The sequence below is a fragment of the Rhinolophus sinicus genome, chromosome 16 (genome assembly GCF_057876585.1).
Source record: "Rhinolophus sinicus isolate RSI-liver-muscle chromosome 16, RSI-T2T, whole genome shotgun sequence".
NCBI classification, from domain to species: Eukaryota; Metazoa; Chordata; class Mammalia; order Chiroptera; family Rhinolophidae; genus Rhinolophus; species Rhinolophus sinicus.
This window is the reverse complement of record NC_142516.1, coordinates 7,200,487-7,223,690: the sequence shown is the minus strand read 5'-3', so window position 1 is coordinate 7,223,690 and position 23,204 is coordinate 7,200,487. Positions and strand designations below refer to the sequence as shown.

Sequence of the window (23,204 nt, the reverse complement as noted above, 5' to 3'; positions counted from 1 at the left end):
TTAGTTCGTGTTGTAGCAGGTATCAGTGCTTCATTCCTTTTTATGGCTGAATAATATTCCACTGTATGGATAGACTTCATTTATCCATCCATCAGTTGATGGCCACTTGGGTTGGTTCTACTTTTTTATTAAAAAAAAAAAAAGATTTTATTGGGGAAGGGGAACAGGACTTTATTGGGGAACAGTGTGTACTTCCAGGACTTTCTACAAGTCAAGTTGTTGTCCTTTCAGTGTTAGTTGTGGAGGGCGCAGCTCAGCTCCAGGTCCAGTTGCCGTTGCTAGTTGCAGGGGGCGCAGCCCACCATCCCTTGTGGGACTCGAGGAATCGAACTGGCAACCTTGTGGTTGAGAGCCCACTGGCCCATGTGGGAATCGAACCGGTAGCCTTCAGAGTTAGGAGCATAGAGCTCAAACCGCCTGAGCCACTGGTCTGGCCCGGGGTTGGTTCTACTGTTTAGCTATTCTGAACAATGCTGCTGTGAACATGCATTTATAAGTTTGTGTAGATGTATGTTTTCTTTTCTCTTAGGTATATACCTAGGAGTGGAATTGTTGAATCTTATGGTAACTCTACATTCAGCCATTTGAGGAACTGCCAGACTGGTTTCCAAGGAGGCCGCACCATTTCACATTCCCACCAGCAGTGCATCAGGGTCTTAATGACTTTATATCTTATGCTGTGGGTATAATGTCTTGTTTCTTCAACTGGACTACAAGTTCCCAGAAGTCAAGAAATTGCTTTGTGCTTTTTGGGGAAGTTGTCCTCCGTAGATTTCATTTAGTTGTGTGCATTTTATTGTGCGATAGCTAGATACTTCGCTTCCTGGGGCCTCAGTTTCTTCCTTTTAAAAAGGAGTTGATTATAATAATTTCCGAGGGTCGCTGTAAGCTTTAAATGAGATGATACATGTAAAACGTATAGGACAACATATTCCACATAGTAAGTCTTCAATAAATGTTAGATACTACTATTGGGGGTGACTTTTTTCTTATTGCAACTGAATTATTGACTGAGTTTTTTCTTTAATGTGAACTTTTAAAAGAATTTTGGCTGAGGTTATGATATCTCAGTTAGACACTGGTTAAAAAATTAGTATATCGAGAAATGGTAAGATGGCAGAAACTTTGGACCTGAGCGTTTGTATCTATATACTCACATAATACCACACTCCTCACTGAATTTGAGTGAGTGAGGAGAGTTAAGGGAAAAACTTTTCTAGATCTTTCTGGCTTGCAAACTTGTATTGGCTAGAATAGCTATAGTTTGCCTTTCATATCCTCAAGATAAAAGAGATTTCTCTCCCAGCAGTCCATGTGAAAGAGTTTCTGAGACTTTTTTTCCAAGCAGTGGTCTTTGACCTGGGAGTTGGGAATCCAGGGGTGTCAGGAGAGGTGGTTGGAAGGGGCTGTGTGGTGGTTGCCAGAGCCGCTGGGTGGAATCACCTCACCCAGCCATGCCGGGAGCAGAGCTGCTCATTTCCCTCCCAGCAAGCACTGCTCACTTACGTCACTCAGGTTCATTCATTCTGCAGGCGTTTGCTAAGTTATTATTTTATGCCAGATGCCAGAGATGGGCGGGGTGAGAGCGCAGGGATGGGGTGGGAACTGTCATGTTGAAGGGGAATGAATGGCGCTTAGTGTACAAAGAGCAGAGTGCAGCGAGTGACTTCCGCAGTCCTTCCTCAGCGAGCAGTTACTGCGTTAAAGACTAAGTGAGACACCGGGCGACCTGAGTGCGTCCTCTCCCTCACTGAGCTCAGCATGTGTCCCCATACCTGCTGTCTCCATTCCTAGCCTGTCCCATCCTCGGGGACTTTGCACCTGCTCTCCCTGTACCTGGGAAACTTCCCTCAGGTCTTCACAGGGTTGGTTCCTTCTCGCTACCTCCTCAGAGGACCCCAGCCCCCGTCACACTCTAGTTCATTAACCTTTTCCGTTTCCCTAGAGCACTTACTCTCTAGAATGATCTTGTTTATTTCCTTGTGTTTATCTCCCTTCCACGTCAGGTATAAAACCTTGCGAGCAGGAGTCTTGTTTAGTTTCGTGGCCTTTCCGATGCCTAGAAGGATGTCTGGCCCATAGCAAGTGTTCAATAAATTATCATTGTTGAATGGATGAAAGAAGTGTACACAGAGAAACAAACTGGAAAACAGGAGACGTCTCATAAATTCCATGGAGGAGCAATAAGAAACCAGTTGGAAAGCATTGGGTTCTTCTTTATTAGGAAGGTCAAATACCATTTAAAATAGATGATGCTGCTGCTGGTGACAGCCAACAGTCTTGACTATCATTCTAAGCACTGAATTAGTGCTTTACACACATCACTCATTTAATCCTCACAAAAGCTATGAGGCATGTGTGGTTGTTCCCATTTTACAGATGGGGAAACTGACACCGAGAGGTGTAATAACTTGCCCAAAGTCACAGCTAGTAAATAGAAGGGCAGGGATCTGAACCTTAACCATATGGTTCCAAACCCATCTGAGTCACTTTGCTTTGCTGTGTCAAGGTGACCATTGCAGTATAACAGAGAAAAGGACACTTGGGTTCAATTTCAGAGTCTAGTCCATGCTAGTGCCTGAGGGACAGTATGTGTGTGTAGTGGGAAAAGCATTTGGACAGGGATCCAGAGACCCGTTTCTGCTCTCTGGACTGACCAGTTAGAGGCCTTGCCCACTCCAGATGGCTGAGTTTTGCAGGGAGTATCTTAATTCTGAAATGAGGAATTTAGACTCTGGCCTTAGATAATCTCCAAAGTTCTGTCCAATATAAGTTCTTAAGCACCGAAGAAATAGACTTGTTGAAAGTTCCTTTGCCTCCCCAGGCCTCAATGCACTTGCGTTCCCTCACACACTTGTATGTGCCCAGAAAAGGACCTGCAAGGATGCCCTCTGAACTGGCAGTGCTCGGTTCCCTCCGGAGTGGGTTGGAGGGAGGGAAATTGAGAGTACTTGGAAGGCTTGTTTTCACGTGTTTCAACCATTCCCCCATCTTGTTTACTACCGTGTTTCCCCAAAAATAAGACCTAGCTGGACCATGAGCTCTAATGCGTCTTTTGGAACAAAAATTAATGTAAGACCCGGTCTTATTTTAACATAAGACCAGGTCTTATATAATATAAGACTCGGTATAATATAATATAATATAATATAATATAATATAATATAATATAATATAATATAATATAATCCTGGGTCTTATATTAATTTTTGCTCCAAAGATGCATTAGAGCTGATGGTCCAGCTAGGTCTTATTTTGGGGGAAACACGGTATTACCTTATTCCACCTGGGATGATGCATTTGTTTAGCAAGGAGACTCAGCGGCCCAGAGCGTAACATTCAGAGATGTGGCTGCTGTCGTCAGATATGGAAAGTGCTGTTAAGGAAAGAGGAACAGGCTTCTGGGGGGGGGAGGGGGGGGCAGAGCAGAATTACCAGGAGTGGGTAGAATGGACGGGGGTGGGGTCCCAGCTCAGTCTATGCTGGTAACCAGTGGCGTGGTCCTCCCAGAAACTGGTTATTGTTGCCATGTCAAATTCTTCTTGGTTTTTATGGAGTTATTTTGTTTCTGCCGCCTGTCTAAATGTTTTAATGTTTCTAATAGTTTTTCATTTGAGCCCCATGATTTCTGCAGGCAGATATTCTGCATCTTTCTTACCAATATTACACCTCATTTTGTTTTCTTGTCTTAATGAATTTTCAGAACAATGTTAAGTAACAGCAGATTAAAAACATAGTCCTGTGTGCCTGTGTTGTGACATTAAATGTTTTACTTTCCCTGGGCCCCACTTGTGCTTCAGCATTAATGCATCTCTTCGTAGTTAACCAGAGGACAGCCTCTGTCCCCTAAGGATTCTCATGTTCAATTTTATATTTTGCATTTGAGATTTATGTACACTGACACTTTGGTGCCACTATTCCAAAATGTCATATTTGCATGTGTATTGTGGGTCAGAGTTTTAAAAGTTTTTTGTGAAGTACCCAGAGTTTGCTATCTAAATATTTTGTGATTCTTTTAAAGCTGTATTTTTAATATGTATGTTCTTTCAATAGGGCTTTTGTTTGTTTGTTTGTTTTTAAGATTTATTGTATAGAAGAGATTTTTTTTTATTAAAGATTTTATTGGGGAAGGGGAACAGGACTTTATTGGGGAACAGTGTGTACTTCCAGGCCTTTTTTCCAAGTCAAGTTGTTGTCCTTTCAGTCTTAGTTGTGGAGGGCACAGCTCAGCTCCAGGTCCAGTTGCCGTTGCTAGTTGCAGGGGGCACAGCCCACCAACCCTTGTGGGAGTCGAACCGGCAACCTTGTGGTTGAGAGGACGCGCTCCAACCAACTGAGCCATCCGGGAGGCAGCTCAGCTCAAGGTGCCGTGTTCAATCTTAGTTGCAGGGGGGCGCTGCCCACCATCCCTTGCAGGACTCGAGGAGTTGAACTGGCATCCTTGTGGTTGAGAGCCCACTGGTCCATGTGGGAATCGAACCGGCAGCCTTTGGAGTTAGGAGCACGGAGCTCCAACCGCCTGAGCCACCGGGCTGGCCCGGGTTTTTGTATTATAAGGAAAATTCTGATTGATGGAAGTAAAGTGTCATAATTTCCTTATTTCCTTGTCTGTATGAATAACATATTTTTATAGTGACATCACAATCAGTACCTTTTGGTGAATGCCTCATATGTGCCAGGCACTGTACTAGGCATTTTATCTCATGAATCTTCACAACAGGTCATTAAAGTATTATCATTTTAATTTTGCAGATGGGAAAATGGAAACTTAAAACATTTTAAACTTGCTCAAGGTCACATAGCCAGCAAATGCCTGAATCTGGATTTTCCCTAATCTGTCTAACTTTAGTGCTTCTCTTGGCATTTTTTCTTAATTTTGAGGGGTGGGGACAACCTTTGTCTGAGTGACTAGCATTTATCCTCACACCACTGAGGTTTATTCAAGAGGGTGTATTCTTTCAGAAGAACGGCCACTATCAAGCCGGAATAACTCTGGAAATTCTCTGTACTTCGGAGCAGTAAAGGAGGAGGGCCGTTGTGGCACAAAGTCAGACTCCCTGAAAGCCCTCAGCAGAATGGGGGCGCTTCTCCTCACAGCCTGGAGACGTCCCACTCCCTGATGCATCTGTTCAGGGCAGTGTGGAGTTGGGGCTGCAGGGCGGAGACCCTTTAACTGCCCCATGGTTTTGAGCACGTGGGTGATATACTTCTCCCAAGCTGCCGGTGCAACTGCTATTAGTCATTAGCTACTTCAGGTTTTGCCGCACCCTGGGCTCAGGTGTCCTGACACATGTCACTGTGGAGGGCGGTCATGTGCCGGGGCTGTAAGGACAGCGCGTCACGAGGTGGGGTGAGGTTCGCAGCTGTCCCTAGAGCCTGCGCTTTGGGACTCCAGGTGGTATCTCAGGTATACCTGAAGACGTCCCAGATAATCTTAGACCACCTGCTGTTTTTCTCAGGCCCGGTAGGGATTTGTTGAGTTTGGGAGTTACCCAGGACCTAAAGGACATAGTTGAGAAGGAACCTACTTTCTCACCCCTTCGGCTCCGAGGGAAACAGCCCCCCAGGGCCATGGCCCTCGCGGTTAGGGAGAAGCGGCAGCTCCCTGGTCTCTCGTCCCATCTGCATAGACAGTGAGTGGGGGGACGATGTTTTGGCTGTAGATATGCATGATTTGGCATGAAGAAGTAAGACCTGCTGGCTGGCCCAGCCTTGGAAGGCTTTATTCTTTCTTTTCACACAAAGAAAACTGGTAAGGGAGATGGAATGTGATTGCCAGGGATTGTTTGTGAGGAAGTAGTCCAAGCAACTGGATTCTTAATGCTAACCTGGGCTCTAATCCTTGTTTCCTTTTTGGTATTGGATTAGAAACATGTAGGGCAGGATTAGAATTGGCTGTTAACAGTACCTATGACCAACATATGCCCCGATTCGGAGCAGGCCTGACAAGGTAGGAAGGGTGGAAGCTGCAGCCGTTACTCCCAGTCTCTACGACTTGTGATACTTTCTGATTTTTCAGTTCTACCTGTCTCTTCCCCTAGCAAACGATGACTTGAATTTAAAGTCAGTGAATTAATTTTGGGCAGTAGAGAGAGAGAGAGAGAGAGAGAAAATGTTCATCCCCAGTAATGCAACAAATATTCAAATAAAGGTAATGAAATACGCTGTTTTCTGCTGACACATTAGTAAAGATTAAAATAAACCTCAAGGTATTATCAGTTAGCGTGTTAATTTGGAGAGTCATGCAAAGTAGCGGTGAGGGTGGAAATTGTGCTTTTGGAAAATAATTTAGCAGAATTCATCAAGAGCCCAGAACATTTATACTCTTGACCCATTCGTTCCACACCCAGAAAGCTCTCCTAACAATTTGTGTGAAGAAAAGCCCTGGTACAAAGGTGTTCACTGACATTTCTTTTGGAGCCTTTTTCCTGTTACAACAAATAATATGTACTCAATCCAGAAAGCTTCGGAGAACATATGAAGACACAAATTAGCAAGTAAAGATTAATCATCATCTTACTGCACAGAAATAACATTTTGGCATATATTTTTTTTAATTTTCCCCATGCATATATACTTTTTAAACAATAGTTGTAACGTGCCTTTCTTTCCCCTTAGCCATATATTGTGAGCGTTTTCTCACTGTGTTGTACTCACCTGGGGAAACTCTAACCCTACTTGAAACCAATTCTTCTTTCCTTCCTGGCTTGTACCTGGACAGCTGAACATTGTTTGGAAAAAAATCACACAATTGAGCTGCCTGGTTTCACTTTAAATTCATGGTCATGAACCTCAGATTAGCCCTTAATACTGTCCAGAAATGCTAAGACATCTCCGTGGTAAATTTACTTTCCCAATCTGGGAAGATACTCAATCCCTTCTTTCTTCAGACTTTCCATATACAACAGCGCTCTGCCCACCCTTAGCCAGGGACCTCGTCTCCAACAAGGAAACTCCTCACCTCTGCCACCAAGTCTGCCAGCCCACCAATCACCTCCTCCCTCCTTCCCACCGGGTGCCATGTGGTGCCCTGCTGCTGTTCTTGCCTGGTGCTTAATACAGTGACTGGCAAACAGTGGTTACTCAACAAATGCTATTGAATGAAAGAGTGAATAAATGAATATATAGTTTCCCATATCATTATTTCTAATGAGTACATTGTATTCCATTGCGCAAATGTAACCTAATTTACTTACCCTGCTCTATTAGTGGATATATTTGTTCCTACATTTTCACCACGCTAAAACATGGGAAATAATCTAAATGGCTATTGAGATGATTGTTGACTAACTATGGACTATTATGCAGGCATTTAAAATCCTAGGAAGCATTTTTATTAACCTGGGGGAATGAGTTTGTTACCAAAAAAAGCATAATACAAAATTATATATATACAGCATCATCTTAACTATAAAATTGCGTAGAAAAAGCTAGTAGGAAATAACTAACTTGTTGATTAAGCATTTCAAGTTGGCAGGATTACAGATGATTTTTCTTTTTGATTTTTTACAAAGTACACAGGTAGGTAATACATGGTATTTTCTTCTTTATACTTTTCTGTGTTTCCCAAGTTTACTGCAGTGAGTGTGTTTTTTATAATCAGGAATACAGTTTTTAAACATTTTAGAACATTTATGACACATCAGATTATTGAAGATAGTCAAACATCAGATTATTGAAGATAGTCAAAAGCAGAATTAGGAACCACTGTGCTCTAGAGAATGACTTACGTGTTTGAAACATACTTGCTGAAGACAACTATTAGCCTTTGAGTCATTCCAGGCCTGTTTATTACCTGGGTTTAGAAAGAGTGGCAAGAATGTGTTTCCTAGGAAACCTGCATGGCTGGGTACACTTGTGTGTGGAGGGGGCATTGTAGAGACTGGGGCTTACCAAAATGACGATTTTGGGCTGAGGACACCTCACAGATATTCTTAGGGTTGGAAAGACTTCACAACCGCTCTTCCCATCTGTTGTTGGAGCTTGCGGGGTGGCTCATGTGGCCTGCGGTATCGTCACAGCCTTTTACTCAATTTAAGGCAGTGGTTCTCAAACTCAAGACCCTTCTGGGAGTCCGTGAGGTCAGAACTATCTTCATTAATAAGGTTAAGAAGCTGTTACTTGCCTTTTACACTCTTATTCTCTCACAAGTGCACAGTGGAGTTTTCCAGATGTTCTATGATTTACAACAGATTGTAGAAGCAGATAGGAGAATCCAGCTGTCTGTGAAACCAGACAGTAAAGAGAGTTGCAAAAATGTAAATTAAAATAAAAAAGCCAATATTCTCACTAAAATCTTTTTCTTGTTAAAAGATAGTTATTTCATTAAAATACTATTTATGTGAACATATGTAATGGGTTTATTTTAATGAATTAATTTTGAAAATTTTCTCCGTTTTACTCTTTGTACTACGGGAAGTATCAATAGATATTTATCCACATAAACAAACACTCTTTGGGGCCTTCCATTTTTAGGAGTGTAGAGGAGTCCTGAGACCAAAAAGTTAGAAAACCACCGAATTAAGGAAACAGGAAGAGAACTCTCTTTATGGTGGATTGATTATGGCTCAGTAAACAGGTTGCTGAACAAAGAGAACAAAGCCTATGGGGGGGCGGCGGGGGAGCAATGACCTAGTCTAATAGGCAGGTGTTGGAAGGCCTTGACATTACGTTAAATTTTCCTTTTTTCCTCCTTCTTTCCCTCCCTCCCTCGTTCCCTCCCGCCCCCCTTCCTCCCTTTCCCTCCCTCCCCCCCTTTAGAGATTATGCATGATGTGATAAAGAAGGTGAAGAAGAAGGGGGAGTGGAAGGTAAGTAGAAGAGTGTGATTAATGGCTTTAAAGATGAGTTCATGTGGAAGACATAAGCGTGAGGGGAGCGTTGGGGGAAAGGACCTCTGCTGTGCTCAGAGTACAAAAAAAGGTAATTGGATCTGCCTCTCATTTCATACAGTCCGGGTTTAGAAATCTGGTCATAAAACTTACCTGAAAGACCACCTGGGGGGCGTTCTATCAGTGGAACTCTGATTCGTACCAGTTCTTACCTGGAACGCATCGTACAGAGCGGAAGAAGGTGGAATTCTCCTTGCTATGGAAGAGAAAGAGGAAGCCCTTCTGGCCCCTCCAGCAGCCCTAAAGCATCTCCCTGGAGCCCACGCAGCAGTGTCCAAAGCCCTGGTCCGGTCTGCGCCATCTGTCTGTCTGTAACTAGATAAGACGGAAGAAGTTCCATGTAACTTTGAGAGCAGTGCTGGCTGTTGCACGTGTAATGTACATGAAACAAGTATTGAAGCCAATCAAACTGATTACAGCCCTGGTTCCTGGAGTGGATGACGCGGGAGTGGGACAACGTGCTGTCCTCCGTCAGTGTTTTAAGGGTCACTTGGGTGTCTGGGGCTGGGTGTCACACTGGCCAGGAGAGCATGCAGTTTTACTTGAACTTCCCTGTGTGTTATGGAAGGGTTTATTTCAACCAATCTTGCCCCCAAGTTTTCCTGCAGTCAAAAGCCCACACTCTTTCAAGTCCGTTGGGCCTGGGAGCAGCAGAGTGATTGGCCGAGGATTTTGAAGCCTCACCCCTGGTCTTGTGAGATTGTTTTAGCAGGACGGCCTCCTCACCACCAGGGCGGGAGGCCACCTGGCGGGAACCCGTGTGCCCGTCTTTGTGGGCATGTGAATTTTAAATGAATCTCGAGGAAGCTGCCACATGAAATTGAAACTGATTGGCCCTTGCACTGCAGCAAAACGCTCTCTGGCTCACCTCGTGCCTAACTTCCGGTACCTCGGTTTGTATTATTTAAAGAAGGAGATGAAAACTAGCCTGGTTTTAACTGCTGGCCTCCTCTCCCTCTGTGGGCTGAATGGAGCTAGGATAGGTTAGCTGAAGACGTGCAGGTGTGAAGCCTTTAGACCAGGCACATTTTTGGCCTTCCCGTCTGGACTGCAGAAGGGTTTCCTTCCAGGGGAGGCTCGTGCTGGTGACGGTGCAACCTGATGGCATTGCAGCAGAGGCCCCAGCTTCCCCACCTTCTGGGCGGCACGAGTGTCCATTCTCCCTGTAGGAGAAAGTTACTCCCTGAGAAAATACTCCCCGGTACAGCTTTCTCTGAGTGTGGGTGCTATCAATTATTTTTGTCTTTTCTTTTTTTTTATTTTGATTTTTATGAATCATTATTTTATTTATCATGGAAAATGAAAACTTGAAATTTGGTACGTTTATAAAATTAAGTCAGTGAGAGCAAACGCTTCAAGTCCTAGCAGGTTAGGTTTGGGTGTGGGAGATCAAAGCTAGCGTGCGTTTCAGCAAACTTGGGGCCCACAGGAAATACCGGTAAGTCCTACGCGGCACGTTGTGCAGTGTGCGGCCGTCGCTGTCCAGAGCGTCGGAGCAGCAGCCACGCAGGCTGTCAGCGGCGTCTTTGCTTCCAGGTGCTGGTGGTGGATCAGCTGAGCATGCGGATGCTGTCCTCCTGCTGTAAGATGACGGACATCATGACCGAGGGGATAACAAGTGAGCACCGTTCCCTCTGCCCTTGAGTGACGCTCAGGCCTCCCGTCCGTGCCGGGCGCCCCTGCTCCCTAGTCATCGTTACCTCGCTTGACTTTAGATCCTTCCAACAACCTAGGTGGTAAGACTGTAAGTTCCTGAGAGAGACCCACGATTGCTTGTTCATCACTGAATCCCTAATCCAGTGCTACATGCCCATTGAGCATCTGTTACAGGATGCCGAAAGGAAGGTTAAGTCATTTAAAAAAGGCAGGCCATTCAATAGAAAAAAATGGGCAAAAGTCCTAAACAGGTACTTCACAAAGGAAGAAATCCAAATGCCCAATAAACACATGAAAAATTGCCCCCCCTCCCCCGCGTTAGTGGTCAGGGAAATGCAGTTAAAAGCAGAGTGAGGTATTTCTATACACTCACCAAACTGGACTATTTAAATTCTGATAATGCCAATGACGGGGTGTAGAAAAATGGGAGCTCCCGCATGACGGCGCGTCCATGGGCACAGCTGGGAAAACCCTGGGCCGTGTCTAGTAGAGTTGGAGGCACGCGTGTCCTGTGAGCTGGAAGTCTGTGCTTAGAGGTGTCCTGGGCAACCTCAGGCGTGTGTGCCTGGGATACACGTGCGGGAATGCTCGCAGGACATTGTTCATAGTAGCTCCAAAGTGGAAACAACCAAAACGGCCATCAAACGTAGAACGATAAAATAAATGGTGGTAGAGTCACACGGTGGAATACTACATAGCAATGAAAACGAATGGCCTCTGACTACTCACGGTAACATGAATGAGTCCAATAAACTTACTGGTGAGCAGAAGAAGCAAGAGACAAAAAGGTGCTTACAGTAGGCTTTCATGGATATGAAGTTCAAGTCCAGGCAGAACTAATTTGAAGTGCAGGCGTAAGCGGTAAAGCCAGAAAGAGAAGTGGTCATCATTCATGTCAGGATGCTGCTTCTCTTTGGAAGGAAGGAGGAAATTGAGGAAGGAGGGGAGTAGAGGTGGGGTGAGGACGCGCACGCAGCGCTGGTGGGTCCTGCTCCCTGAGAGTGGTGCCTATACAGGCGCTTGTCTTATGGTTATTCACATCTATGTTTTATTCGCTCTTTGGAATGTGTTCTAATTTCACAATAAATAGGTTTTTTTCAAAAAGTTAAATCACTTGCTGAAGGTCCCTAGCCAGTGTCACACCTCAGACTAGGACTCGGACCTGGCTTCTAAGCGCTCTTATTCACGCTTGTGTGCAGCTCTCGTCTTACCCGGGGGCTCCTTTCAAGAGGGATCACGTATTTTAACCTTTGAAACAGCATTTATTGAAAAGCAGTCTCTTTTGAGGTATTATTTCAAACAAGGAAGTTAACCTTTGGTTTTCCCCTGAACAAAATGTTAGGTGGAGCAGACCTGCGGTAACACAGTTCTCAGTTTTCTCCCCTGGAGACGACTTTATATGATGTGTGGCTCACAGACTGTGGCTGGTCTTTGTCAAAATTACTACCATACCACAGTTCCAGGACGCAAAACACGGAGGGTGGAGGTTTTCATTAAGCTAAACGAATTTAATTTAAAGATTTGCTCTTTATTCTAAGGTTATGTCTTTCCTATTATTTGGTGTTAAAATGTTCTTAAATTGTAAAATTATGGTGATAATATATTATGGATTTTCTTGATTAAATTATATATATATATATATATATATATATATATATATAATTTTGGGGGTGCTCTCACACCTTGGATATGATTCCTTCATTTTATTTTTTATTGGGGACTATTGGGGAGCAGTGCGTTTTTCTAGGCCCCATCAGCTCCAAATCAAGTCGTTTTCAATCTAGTGTAGGGTACAGCTCACTGGCCCCTGTGGGAATCGAACCGTTGACCTGGGTTTTATGAGTCCTGCACTCTAACTAACTGAGCCAACCGGCCACCCTGATTTCTTCATTTTTAAAAGCACATTTCCAAATCCAGCTTCTCAGAAGCATAGTACGTAATTTTTGGTGTGACTTTTTGTCATTTAGCGATCCAAGACCAGGGTTGCCCCTATTTTGAGCTTACAACGTTATTTTTGTCAATGATATATTTTTTTAACTGTTGTTTTTCTCTGTCAAAGCAAAAAATGCACAAAATTAAGGGGAAAAAAGCTAAATGGAGCTAATGAGCTTCTGACAAAGCAACAGTGACGCCCTGCCCTACTCCCTTCTCCCCCACCATCCAGGGCCCATCACACCTGAAATGGGCACTCTGCTTTTTCTTCTGGTTATATTTTTGATATTTCTAGATAAATACTTATACTATTATCTCTTGATTTATCAGCGTTAAACATTATCTGTTGACTTCCGTGGTCCATGAGGGTTCAGCTTTCCCCTTCTGCACACAGACTCTCCCCTCCCCAAAAGGTGGCTTTTAAAAAAATGTCCTTACTTGGCAAAGTTTAAAAGTTAACAACCCTGTGGTGAACCCCAAAACATTTTTGGCGGAAATAGTATTGTTCTTTGAAATTCAGAAATCTACCACCATTGCTGAAGTAGATGGTTGTGAGATTTTAGGGTTAATTTGAACATTATTTGGGGTGAGAAGTCTTTGTAAATGCCACAAGGGATATTTCTAAAGTGATGGTTTTATATCCCTAAATCACCTGCAGAGGAAAAACGGCACCATAGTACTGCCCTCCATCCCAGGGGATGACGGTACAGCGTGGGGAGCCATCGTAAGCGCTGTCAGGTGACTAGTAAGAGGAGGCCTATCCCAAAGCTCTTTCCGGGGGACGTGGCTGACGGGACCGTAAAAGAAACCAGGAAACCAAAAGCCCCTGGTTTGCTTTAACAAAATAGAATGTTTAGTCTCTGAACTATTGAGAGGGACTGTATTACATAGAAGGTATGTTTGGAATGTCTTCATTTAATATACAGAGGAAAATGAAAAAACTGTCCAATGGTTGATAAATAAGCCCAACATAGAAATTCCAAAGTACATGGGATTATTTAGGACCGATGAGAAAAAACTGAAGAGGCCAAAGACTGTTCTTGACTGAATGAGGTAGCATTTTCCATTTTCAAATAGAGCAGATCAAGGAATGTACTTAAACCAGAAAGGGAAGTGGGAGGTATTTAGTGTGATATGGTTTCAGGTTTTCTAACATCTTCAATGCTGTGGGACAGTGAAATGTGGTAACTCTAAGGAAGGGACAAGTGACTACCCCCCACCTAATAAATTTGTGTCTGCGCCTGTCTGAAGGTGGCCTGTAACTATGGCTTCCAGTTTTATGATCGCCAGTTGTGTTTTCTCATTCACTGTGGGCTGGCTGTTTTGTTGTCTAGTTGTGGAAGATATCAACAAGTGCAGGGAACCACTGCCCAGCCTGGAGGCTGTGTATCTCATCACTCCATCTGAGAAGGTAAGTCCTCCCCCAGCAGAGCTTTGGCTGAGGTTGCACATGCTGGCTTGGTGTCTGCGTGGCACAGTGCATACTGTTTCTAGGTTAAGCATGCATTTAACACGCTGTTTCAGTATGCAGTCCACACGTGGGGAGGGAGGGGCGCAGTGAGGAGTGAAGAGAACATTAGCTTTCCAAAATACCACGGCTGTCCCGAAAGCCAGCTCCGGGTCATGGCTAGTTTCCCCCTCGATCTCTCTGTCTGCATAGGAGGCCCACTGTATCCAGTCAGGGAGCCGTCTTCTGAGCTTTGGTGTTGTATGCTTTCAGGTTTCTTTTGTCAGTATCCAGTTAGATTTACCTGTCAGATTTACCAGATGAGATTTACCTGTCTTATCATGGGGCGGGGGAGGGTTCAAATCAGCATCCAGGCAAATTCCTCCTCTAGGTCTCTCAGTCCATATAAGTTCCCTCCAGTATTCACGCTTTCTTTTCACTTTTGAAAACCGGCTTACATATGAGCTTCTGCAGATGCAACGAAATAGCCAGAACGTCATTAGTATGAATCTCCTGAAAGGTTTCTGACCAGTTTCCTCTTCTGTGGGCCTTTTCTTAGGAACCCAACTTAGGGTGGCTCCAAGGAACACTGTCATTTTGGAGTGAGCTAAGAAGGCTTTTGTTCATCTAAATACTGAAATAATCCTAATTTCAAGTCCTCAGAACTCAGTATGGCCAAAATGAGTTAGAATTATATTCAAAATCCCCCGCAATTTTGTACAAGTGGCTTGAAAGCCCAGTCCCAACATGGGTCCCGTTTGCGTCTAGAATTGGCTTCAGTTCCCTCTGTTTCCCTCCCACAGTCTGTCCGCTCTCTCGTCAGTGACTTTAAAGACCCACCAACCGCCAAGTACCGGGCTGCGCACGTCTTCTTCACTGACTGTAAGTACGGCTAGCTGGTGCCATCCCACTCTTCCCAGGTAGTTTCTGCGTGGCAAGGCTGAGCCCAAACCACGCCAGAGCAACAGGGAAGAAACGTGTTGTTGCCAGGTGTGTCCTGATCTTTTCTTTTCAGAAGAGAAATTGCATGAGAGACAAAAATAAGCACACACAAATACAGACCTACTATGTCGTGCAGTCCTTCTTGACGAAAAATAACACCTCTTCTTGGGACTGGAGGGTTTAATGCTGAGAAGAATTTCCCGATGCCAGCTTGGTGTTTCACTGTATAGACTTCCAGATGCTATTGTAAACTGCGGTGTATGTCATCTGTTTTTCTACCGCAAAAATATTCTGGGCGATGATCTTGGTCTCAGGATGGCATCATTGTCCTAGAATCCGTTTTATTTTGTGGAGGTTGTGTGTGTGGAGCCGACCTAGTACATAGCATCTTGATCCATCTTTGTTAATAGCAAGGCGAGATGAGTAGGGCTAAAGAGTGGACAATAGTAACAGTCTCCCCAGTGTTCCTCTCTCTAGGAAAAACCCACAGAATCCACCACTGAGAAAAAGGGGAAACAAAAATTATTCTTGGAAAGAATAATTTTATACTGTTTAGATGTGGGAGACAAAGAAAGCAGGTAGATGGCATTAGTAATAATAAACCAATAACACGTTTCTGGGACCCTGCAGCCATGTGTTTGGCTCAGGAGAGTCAGTAGAAATTATGGTTCCCCACCAACTGGGTCTTCTGAGCAGCTGAGCTCCTTAGAGGGTCCGGGGGAAATGCCTGTATCACGTTTCCCAATGATTTGATTTTTCTTTATTTTTCATAAGCATGTCAGATGTGTGGTGCTTGTTTAGATTACAGGCCTTATCCTTTCTTAATTTCTTACAGTTTTTTTTTCCCCTTCTTCTCCTTGATGTCAGAAAATAGTTTTTATTAGCTCCCAATCTCAGTCTTGACTGCCAGTTGTATCTCTGTTCTATGTCGAGGGCCTTGTAGGTGGGCTTATATTCCTTTTATACCCTAGAGGTAGCGGATGTTTTAGAATGGGATGAACTTTCTGTTTGCCTTTTTAAGATCCTAACGAATAAGGAGTCCACTGGACATGTGTGCCTGTTGAAATGAACCCGCAAATGGATGGGAAAACCTGCTGTCTTTTGTCATTCTCACAGCTTGTCCAGATGCCCTGTTTAATGAGCTTGTAAAATCTCGAGCAGCCAAAGTCATCAAAACTCTGACGGAAATCAACATTGCATTTCTCCCCTATGAATCCCAGGTGAGGCTGAGTAGGACGTGCATGGGAACTCTGCACCTTATTCTGTCAGGAGTTCTGGCAGGTTCTGAGTGGGTGGGGGAGGGGTGAAATCCCCCACAGTGGGAGAGCCCGTGGGCCAGGGAATGAGGTGCTGTAAGTGGACACTTATGTCATGGAAAGAGGCAGTCTTCCTTAGGGGTCTGCCTGGCCCTCATCTTACTCTCCAGTTATTTCTGACTTTTTTTCAGCCATTGTGCCTTTCTTTCTGTGCATGTGTCTTTGCTCACAGTGTTCACTCTGATTGGCTGGTTCCTGAATAACCAAAAGGTAGCCAATCCAGAAGGAGCGTGGAAGGAGAGATGGGAAGGGATCAGACAACACCCATCTGCTGTGAAGGAGACTGTCTTTATGTAGAGATAACCTCAGCATGTCATGTGCTGAGAGAACAGATGGCAGCCTTCGTCATTAGCCATTAACGCTTCACATGCCAAATGCTGTGGCAGCAAACCTCTCCCCTGGGGAAAAAAAAACAAAAGTTGTTAAGCCAGTAAAGGTGAAGATTTGTGAGAGCATATACAAAATTTATATCTTAGTATTTTAAGATTTGTTAAAATCTTAAAGTCTTCTCCTAACAAACAAAGGAATAAGAGTAACAGGACTTTTGTGCATTTTTGTCGAGATAAAAAATGATTGTGGCGTGTTGGATCTTTATAGATCAGTTTCAGACACCAGAGAGTAATCTATTCTTAGGTAAAGAAGGATGGAAAAAATGCAGTGTAAATATTTAAAAACAATCTCATTTGGCCTAAAGCCTGGTCCCAGCCTGAGGGCAGGAATTTTTTTTTTCTCTGTGGGAGCCCCATCACCTCCTGGATTGAATAAAGTCCATCTTTAGTGTGTTCAACTATGTTATAGTTCACATATTTTTTAAAAAGTAATAAACTTTTTTTTAAAAAAAGGCTCAGGTTTTCTAGAAGATCAGGGTAGTTTACATAAATGAGATCTGAGAGAATACTGATTGCTGGTAGGCAAGGTAGTTTAAGAGAAAATTTTAAACTTCCAGAATTCTCCAAAGAAAAAGAAAAGAAAAATACTTAGAACATACTTTTGAGGGTAGGATATTATTAAATCAAAAAGCTCCATTATTTGCCCACAGCCACAGCACAATTTCTAGCTCGTCCCTTATGTATTTACACTGATAATGGCCCGTGATCTCCTGCTCTCCTTCTGGTCGCAGGCCTCAGGGCCCTGGCACTAGCCAGTCCCTCCATGGCGAAGTCCCCCTGCTGGTGACAAACTCCTCACTTCCTCCAGCCCTTGCTCTAACGGTCCAGCGTCACATTCTCAAGGAGGCCCTGTCCCCACTGACCAGCCCTCCTCCTGGGTATTCTTTCCCTGCTTCATTATTTTCTCAGACACTTACTAATTTCTCACATACCATAAAATTTACTTTTCATTATGCTTATTATTTATTGTCTGCCTTCCTTTCACATTCCTCGAGGACGGTCATGCTTTGGTCACTCATAGTTCCCAAGTGTGTAGCACAATGTCTGGCACAGCGGACACCCAGAACATGTGTAGAGTAAACGTGTTCTGTGGACTCGCTTCAGGGCTAGAGAAAATTCTGACAGTTCGCCATTCCTGAATGCAAACACTATGTGTATTTTCTCCCTCCTCCTCAGGTGTATTCCCTGGACTCTGCTGACGCTTTCCAAAGCTTCTACAGCCCCCACAAGGCTCAGATGAAGAACCCTATACTGGAGCGCCTGGCAGAGCAGATCGCAACTCTGTGTGCCACCCTGAAAGAGTACCCAGCTGTGCGGTACCGGGGGTAAGGCAGCTCCGGGCCCCCGAGTGAGGAACTGTCCCCGACGCATCCTCTGCCCTTAAAGTCCTCTGACAGTTGTCTCAAGAGGGTCAAGATTTGAGCATCACATTGATAATTATTCTTCCAGTGGTTTTGTTATTTTCTAAATTTTATCATGAAATATACATACATGCATATAAAATGTGAACCCCTATGTTACTGCAACCCAGGTTTGCTATAGTTTTTTTTTAAATCTTTTTCTAACCTTTAAAAAAGCATCATCTTTACAGAAACTGTTTCAGAGTAAGATAAAATACAAAGAGACTAATTCTCTATAGGACACATTCTTCAGATTTTATAGTCATTCCCTTAGCACTTATCTGCTGTGTGTTAAGTGCAGGGGACACAACCTGGGGACACGGTCCCTGCCCTTAGAAGGCCCTGACCTGGGAGGGCAGGTAAGACACCAGCATGTCGTGCGTAAGCGGTGCACACCTGTAGTGAGGCCCTGCGACATGACTGCCTGCGGACAGGCGAGCCCAGGGCCTGGGCATCCAGGGCCCTTCAAGCTGAGACGCTCAAGAACGGCTTCAGACGAGAAGTGACCTTGGAACTAGGTCTTGAAGGACAGGTTTGGATTTCACCAGGCTGATGAGGAGCAGCGGGCATTTTGTGTGGACAGTTGGCTCTTGCGTTGGTATGAGCAGAAGTGTGGAGTTGGGAAAACAGAGGGCAAGCTTGAGGAGGCGTGGCAGCCTGGCGCAGGGTGTGTGTAGGACGGTGGAGCGAGACGAGGCCATTTCTCGGGGCCTCAAATGCCAGCTGTGGGATCCTGTCCATCAGTGTCTGTCACTGGGAAACTTTTGGAGGGTTGACGGGAGTGAACACAGTGCTGTGAGAGCGTGAAGATGGAGTGTGAGCAGGAGTCAGGCGAGGAGAAACCGGAAGGGGGAAGTCCCCTGCCAGAGGAGCTGCGGGCCTGAACTTGGAGTGCCGTGGAGCCGTGTCCCACCCGTCCTTATTGCCTCATTGTCTGCTGGCCGTGCAGCTATAGAGACACGCCTTCCCGGTCTGCCCCAGAACCTGGCTTTGCTCTATTATCTGTGTTCACCGACCAAAAGCCTGGCGGAAGTTAAGAAATGGGCGCCTAGGCCCTATGTCCCACAGAGTAGTGGGAGACTGGAGTTCATTCCTGGGAGTCACGGGGCTGGGTACAGAGCTGCTTTAGTGCTGACGGCAGGTGGCAGGCAGCAGCCACACCCTACATACAATTGGGTGGGGCCCCAGGATATACTGTCCAGCTTACCCAAGGGGAAAGGTTTAGACTGAGGCGCTCACTGATATCTGCTCTGCCCGCAGAAATCTTACTTGCCATCAAAACAAAACAAGACCCAAGGGAATTTGAATTGAGGGAAGTGAGAAGCAGGTGGGTCAGGCTCAGGTGGCCTGATCGTGGGGAAAGAATGGATGATAGGACCCTCTGCTGATGTGTGGTTGTTTATCTGATGCTGCTTAGAGAGACTACCTCTTTCTATTAGATTAAAAAAACAAATAAAAAGGAACTAGAAAATTACTATGTTCCAGGCACTGAGCTAAGTATTTTATTTTTTTAATTATGCATGCTATATATACCTCTATTCTTATTGTAAAGGCCAGTGCAGAAGCTCCCATCACCCTTGACCCTCGCCATGCTGGCCTGCCTTCCTCCCCGAAGGCAGTCAGCGCCATTGTTTGGGTGCAGGGGCCAGTCACCTGTGTCACTTCTCCTTTGTCAGGGAATACAAGGACAATGCTTTGCTGGCTCAGCTAATCCAGGACAAACTCGATGCCTACAAAGCCGATGACCCAACCATGGGGGAGGTAAGTCCTGGGGAGAGCTCAGTTGCTCACGGCGCATACGTGAGTGCCGCTGTTCCTGCACGTGGCCTCCAGTGAAATGCTCAGGCCCTTGGGCAGGCTGATTTACATTTTGTTCAGTGGAGCTACGGTGACCAACTTGTTTCTGTTCACCAGGAGTTCCCCAGTTTGGGCACTGAAAGCCCTCCATCCGGGGAACCCCCTCAGTAGTACAATACCAACCCAGAAAATTGACATTGGTACAATCTCCAGACCTTGTTCAGATTTCAGTAGTGTGTACATGTACTCATGTGTGTGTGTGTGTGTTCCATTTAATTTTATCACATGTGTAGATTCACATAACTCCCACTGCAGTCCAGACACAGTTCCTCATTATCTTGGTTTTAAAACTGAAAGTCCCAGGCAGACAGGATGGTGGGTCGCCTGTTTGTAGCTGAACCCAGGCGATGATGCTGTGCTTCCTGAGCTCACTCTGGACCCCAGCCGCAGTTTGGGGTCTGCTTCAAAGGACTCTTACTCATAGTAGACACATTGCATTCTCACATGTTTACTTGTGTTCTTGTCAAGCAGTAAATGAACTATATTCAGTGCCGTTTTAGTAGGTTTTCCCGCCGAGTTCACTTCCTGCTGCCCCCTTTTACAGGAGGGCCTGCGCTAGTTGGAGAAGCTGGAGTTGTGGGGGGTGGCTTGTGACAGCTCCCTGTGTCCTTCCTGCCAGGGCCCGGACAAGGCTCGCTCGCAGCTCCTGATCCTGGACCGTGGCTTCGATCCCTGTTCCCCGGTGCTGCATGAACTGACTTTTCAGGCCATGAGTTACGATCTGCTGCCTATTGAGAACGATGTCTACAAGTAGGTGCACACGCCCCCGAGGGACTAGGCTCTGCAGACAAACCACAGACACCTCTGACTTTAGAGAAAGAGGACGTCATGAACCCTAGGAAAAGCAAGTGCATTGATATCTGCAATCTTTTCTGTGAGTTGCCAAAATCCAGTGGCAATTCTAACCAGGAATTTGGGCCCCTTTTCAGGGAGAACAAGAACTTTGGATCTTCCGTTCATAGCTCACATCACCTCAGTTCATAGCCTGCTTGGATGTGTGAATATGTCAGTTTGGGCCTGTGTGCATATCCTTATTCAGAGTTGAACCTTCTTAATTATTGATCATGAAATATGACAAAATGGATCCACAGGAGTTTCTCACTAAACTCTATTTGCAGAGGAGCTGTTTTCTTCATTATAAACATTTTTCTTGGTAGCAATCATTGGAAACTAGTTTCTAAAAACTAGTTTTTCTTTTTATGGAAACACTGTTCTTGTGTCATTTATTTTACAATGTTGATCATGAATGAAAGTAGTGGTTTCAAAATGAAGATTCTAAAAATATGAGTGAAAATCTCTGCTCTTCTCCGTTTTGGCCCCATAATTCTTGCCTTCCTGTAGATGCTCATGATTTTACATGTAATCATATGCTGAGGGCCTGTTACTGGTCGCTGCTGGAGGCTATTTAGCCACCACACATTTGAGGATGGTATCCAGTCCTTTCTCAGAGAGGGACAGACATGATCTTTGTCCCTTATAAGTAACTCTGAACCCATCTATACCCTGACTTCACGCCTGGACCAGGTGGCTCAGGTGGTGCTCCTGTCAGCTGACCCTGAGGATTTTAATACAGAACTTCAAGTCAGCTAACCTTGATTAGAGCTTTGGGTCTCTCCCTGCCCAAGGAATTAGCTGTGTCAGTGCTCGTACCATAGACCTGATACAGACAGTGACACATCGGGTGGTCATGGGGCTTGTGAAATCATTCATGTGGGCATTTGTCATCTGCGGACTGTGAGCTCTTGTCTATTATAAACCAGAGGGCACTGGATGAATTTTGTGGGGACATCCTCTCTCTAGGTATGAGACGAGTGGCATCGGAGAGGCACGGGTGAAGGAAGTGCTTCTGGACGAGGACGACGACCTGTGGATAACCCTGCGCCACAAGCACATTGCAGAGGTGTCCCAGTAAGAGCCCCTTTCCTCTCCTCCGCTCTCCTCCAGGGCACAATGATTTTCTCTGTCTGTGGTCTCTGAGAGGCGCATCCTCTGGGCAGCTTGGGTGGAGTTCTTCAGTGGATGAAGTCCTGCCTCAGCGAAGGCGCCAGCCAACATGCTAACCTATGAGGACAAATCCTTTCTGATCTCTGAGCTCGGGCTCCACCAACTCCAGGAAGTTAGAAAATCCATCCTGTGTTGGGGGGGCTTTGAGAGTTTTGGGAAAGCATTTGTAGCGCTCTCCGCAAATGCTTTATAGACACTAAACATGTAAAGGCAGTTCCTTCCACTGAAGATCCATATTCCACTTCCACGCAGTCCTCTTGTTTAGCTGGTGTGTGTCTTCCTCCCCTGTCTGAGCAACAACTGATATCTGTATATGCCGAACCTACCTGAAAATGTTCCAAATGTTTCTAGTACCTAAACATTGTTATAAGACCTTTAAACAATTCTATTTTTGCAGAAAGACACATTTTGCTACACATTGATTTGGTGATGTCCTTAGAAAGTCACAAGGAGGAGTGAGAACATAATAGTCTTGATTAGCTCAGTTACTTAGAAGTGGTCTCCAAACTTTTTGGATCACTCAAATTTAGAAAAATGTTGAGTCACAGTTCCAGTGCTTAAATTTATCTATGAATTAAATATATGCTTTATTGTACTAATGTGTATATTTTGCAGCCTACACAAAAACAGATTTGAAAAGGATGAAGTCAGATAAACATAAATAATGTCCTAATATTTTCTTCTCGAATCATCTCGTACCCCCCACTCTGGACGTCCCGGTTTAGAAAACAACGTGTCTCTCTCCTCTTAGAAATCACTTTCAAGGGTACCTTATTTGGCAGGACGATTCCCCACAGTTGTTTTTTTTAAAGGAAGACTCTTGCGTTGCTCCTGCAGCATCCATTAGAAGTGCTTCGTGTTGCTTTGAAACTTAGCTGCCTCCTTCTGTCTTCCAGGGAAGTCACCCGTTCTCTGAAAGATTTTTCTTCTAGCAAGAGAATGAACACTGGAGAGAAGGTAAACCCACACTAACCTTCAGTGCCCTTTAAGCTGATCCCTGCTTTCTCTCTAGAAGCAGCGAGGACACCTCCTCTGGGTAAGGCTAGTGAGTTGGGGGGTTGTCGTCCTCCCTTCATCTACAATCATTTTGTCTCATTTTGCATTCAAGATTGAAATCCGGAGCCCCATATTTTGATATTTGTGGGGAGTTTCTTTTTGTAACACTAAAGATTCGTATTTACTGTGTTAGATCACAATTCATTTTAAGCCGGAAGAACTGGGACATCTTTTTCAGCTTGTGGTGGAATTAGCATTCATACCCTGGCTTACCTGGGCCTCTCCTTATCCTGACTGCTTATCAGAAGTGGCTCACCCATCTTCGTCAAGGGAAACGCAGCTCTGATTCTGTCACTGCCTTGCTTAAAACCGTT

The 23,204-nt window shown here is 44.8% G+C and overlaps 1 protein-coding gene across 2 annotated transcripts in view; it reads left to right on the top strand.

Annotated features, from left to right (window-relative positions):
• Positions 1 to 23,204, top strand: part of STXBP1 (syntaxin binding protein 1) — a 59,497-nt gene that overhangs the window by 16,781 nt on the left and 19,512 nt on the right. For both annotated transcript variants that reach the window (XM_019728631.3, XM_019728630.3), the window contains exons 2-11: positions 8,761 to 8,810; positions 10,428 to 10,509; positions 13,814 to 13,890; positions 14,730 to 14,808; positions 15,985 to 16,088; positions 17,750 to 17,898; positions 19,650 to 19,734; positions 20,450 to 20,580; positions 21,631 to 21,738; positions 22,731 to 22,791. In XM_019728631.3, coding sequence (XP_019584190.1) covers positions 8,761 to 8,810; positions 10,428 to 10,509; positions 13,814 to 13,890; positions 14,730 to 14,808; positions 15,985 to 16,088; positions 17,750 to 17,898; positions 19,650 to 19,734; positions 20,450 to 20,580; positions 21,631 to 21,738; positions 22,731 to 22,791 — 926 coding nt within the window. The remainder of the gene's footprint in view (positions 1 to 8,760; positions 8,811 to 10,427; positions 10,510 to 13,813; positions 13,891 to 14,729; positions 14,809 to 15,984; positions 16,089 to 17,749; positions 17,899 to 19,649; positions 19,735 to 20,449; positions 20,581 to 21,630; positions 21,739 to 22,730; positions 22,792 to 23,204) is intronic.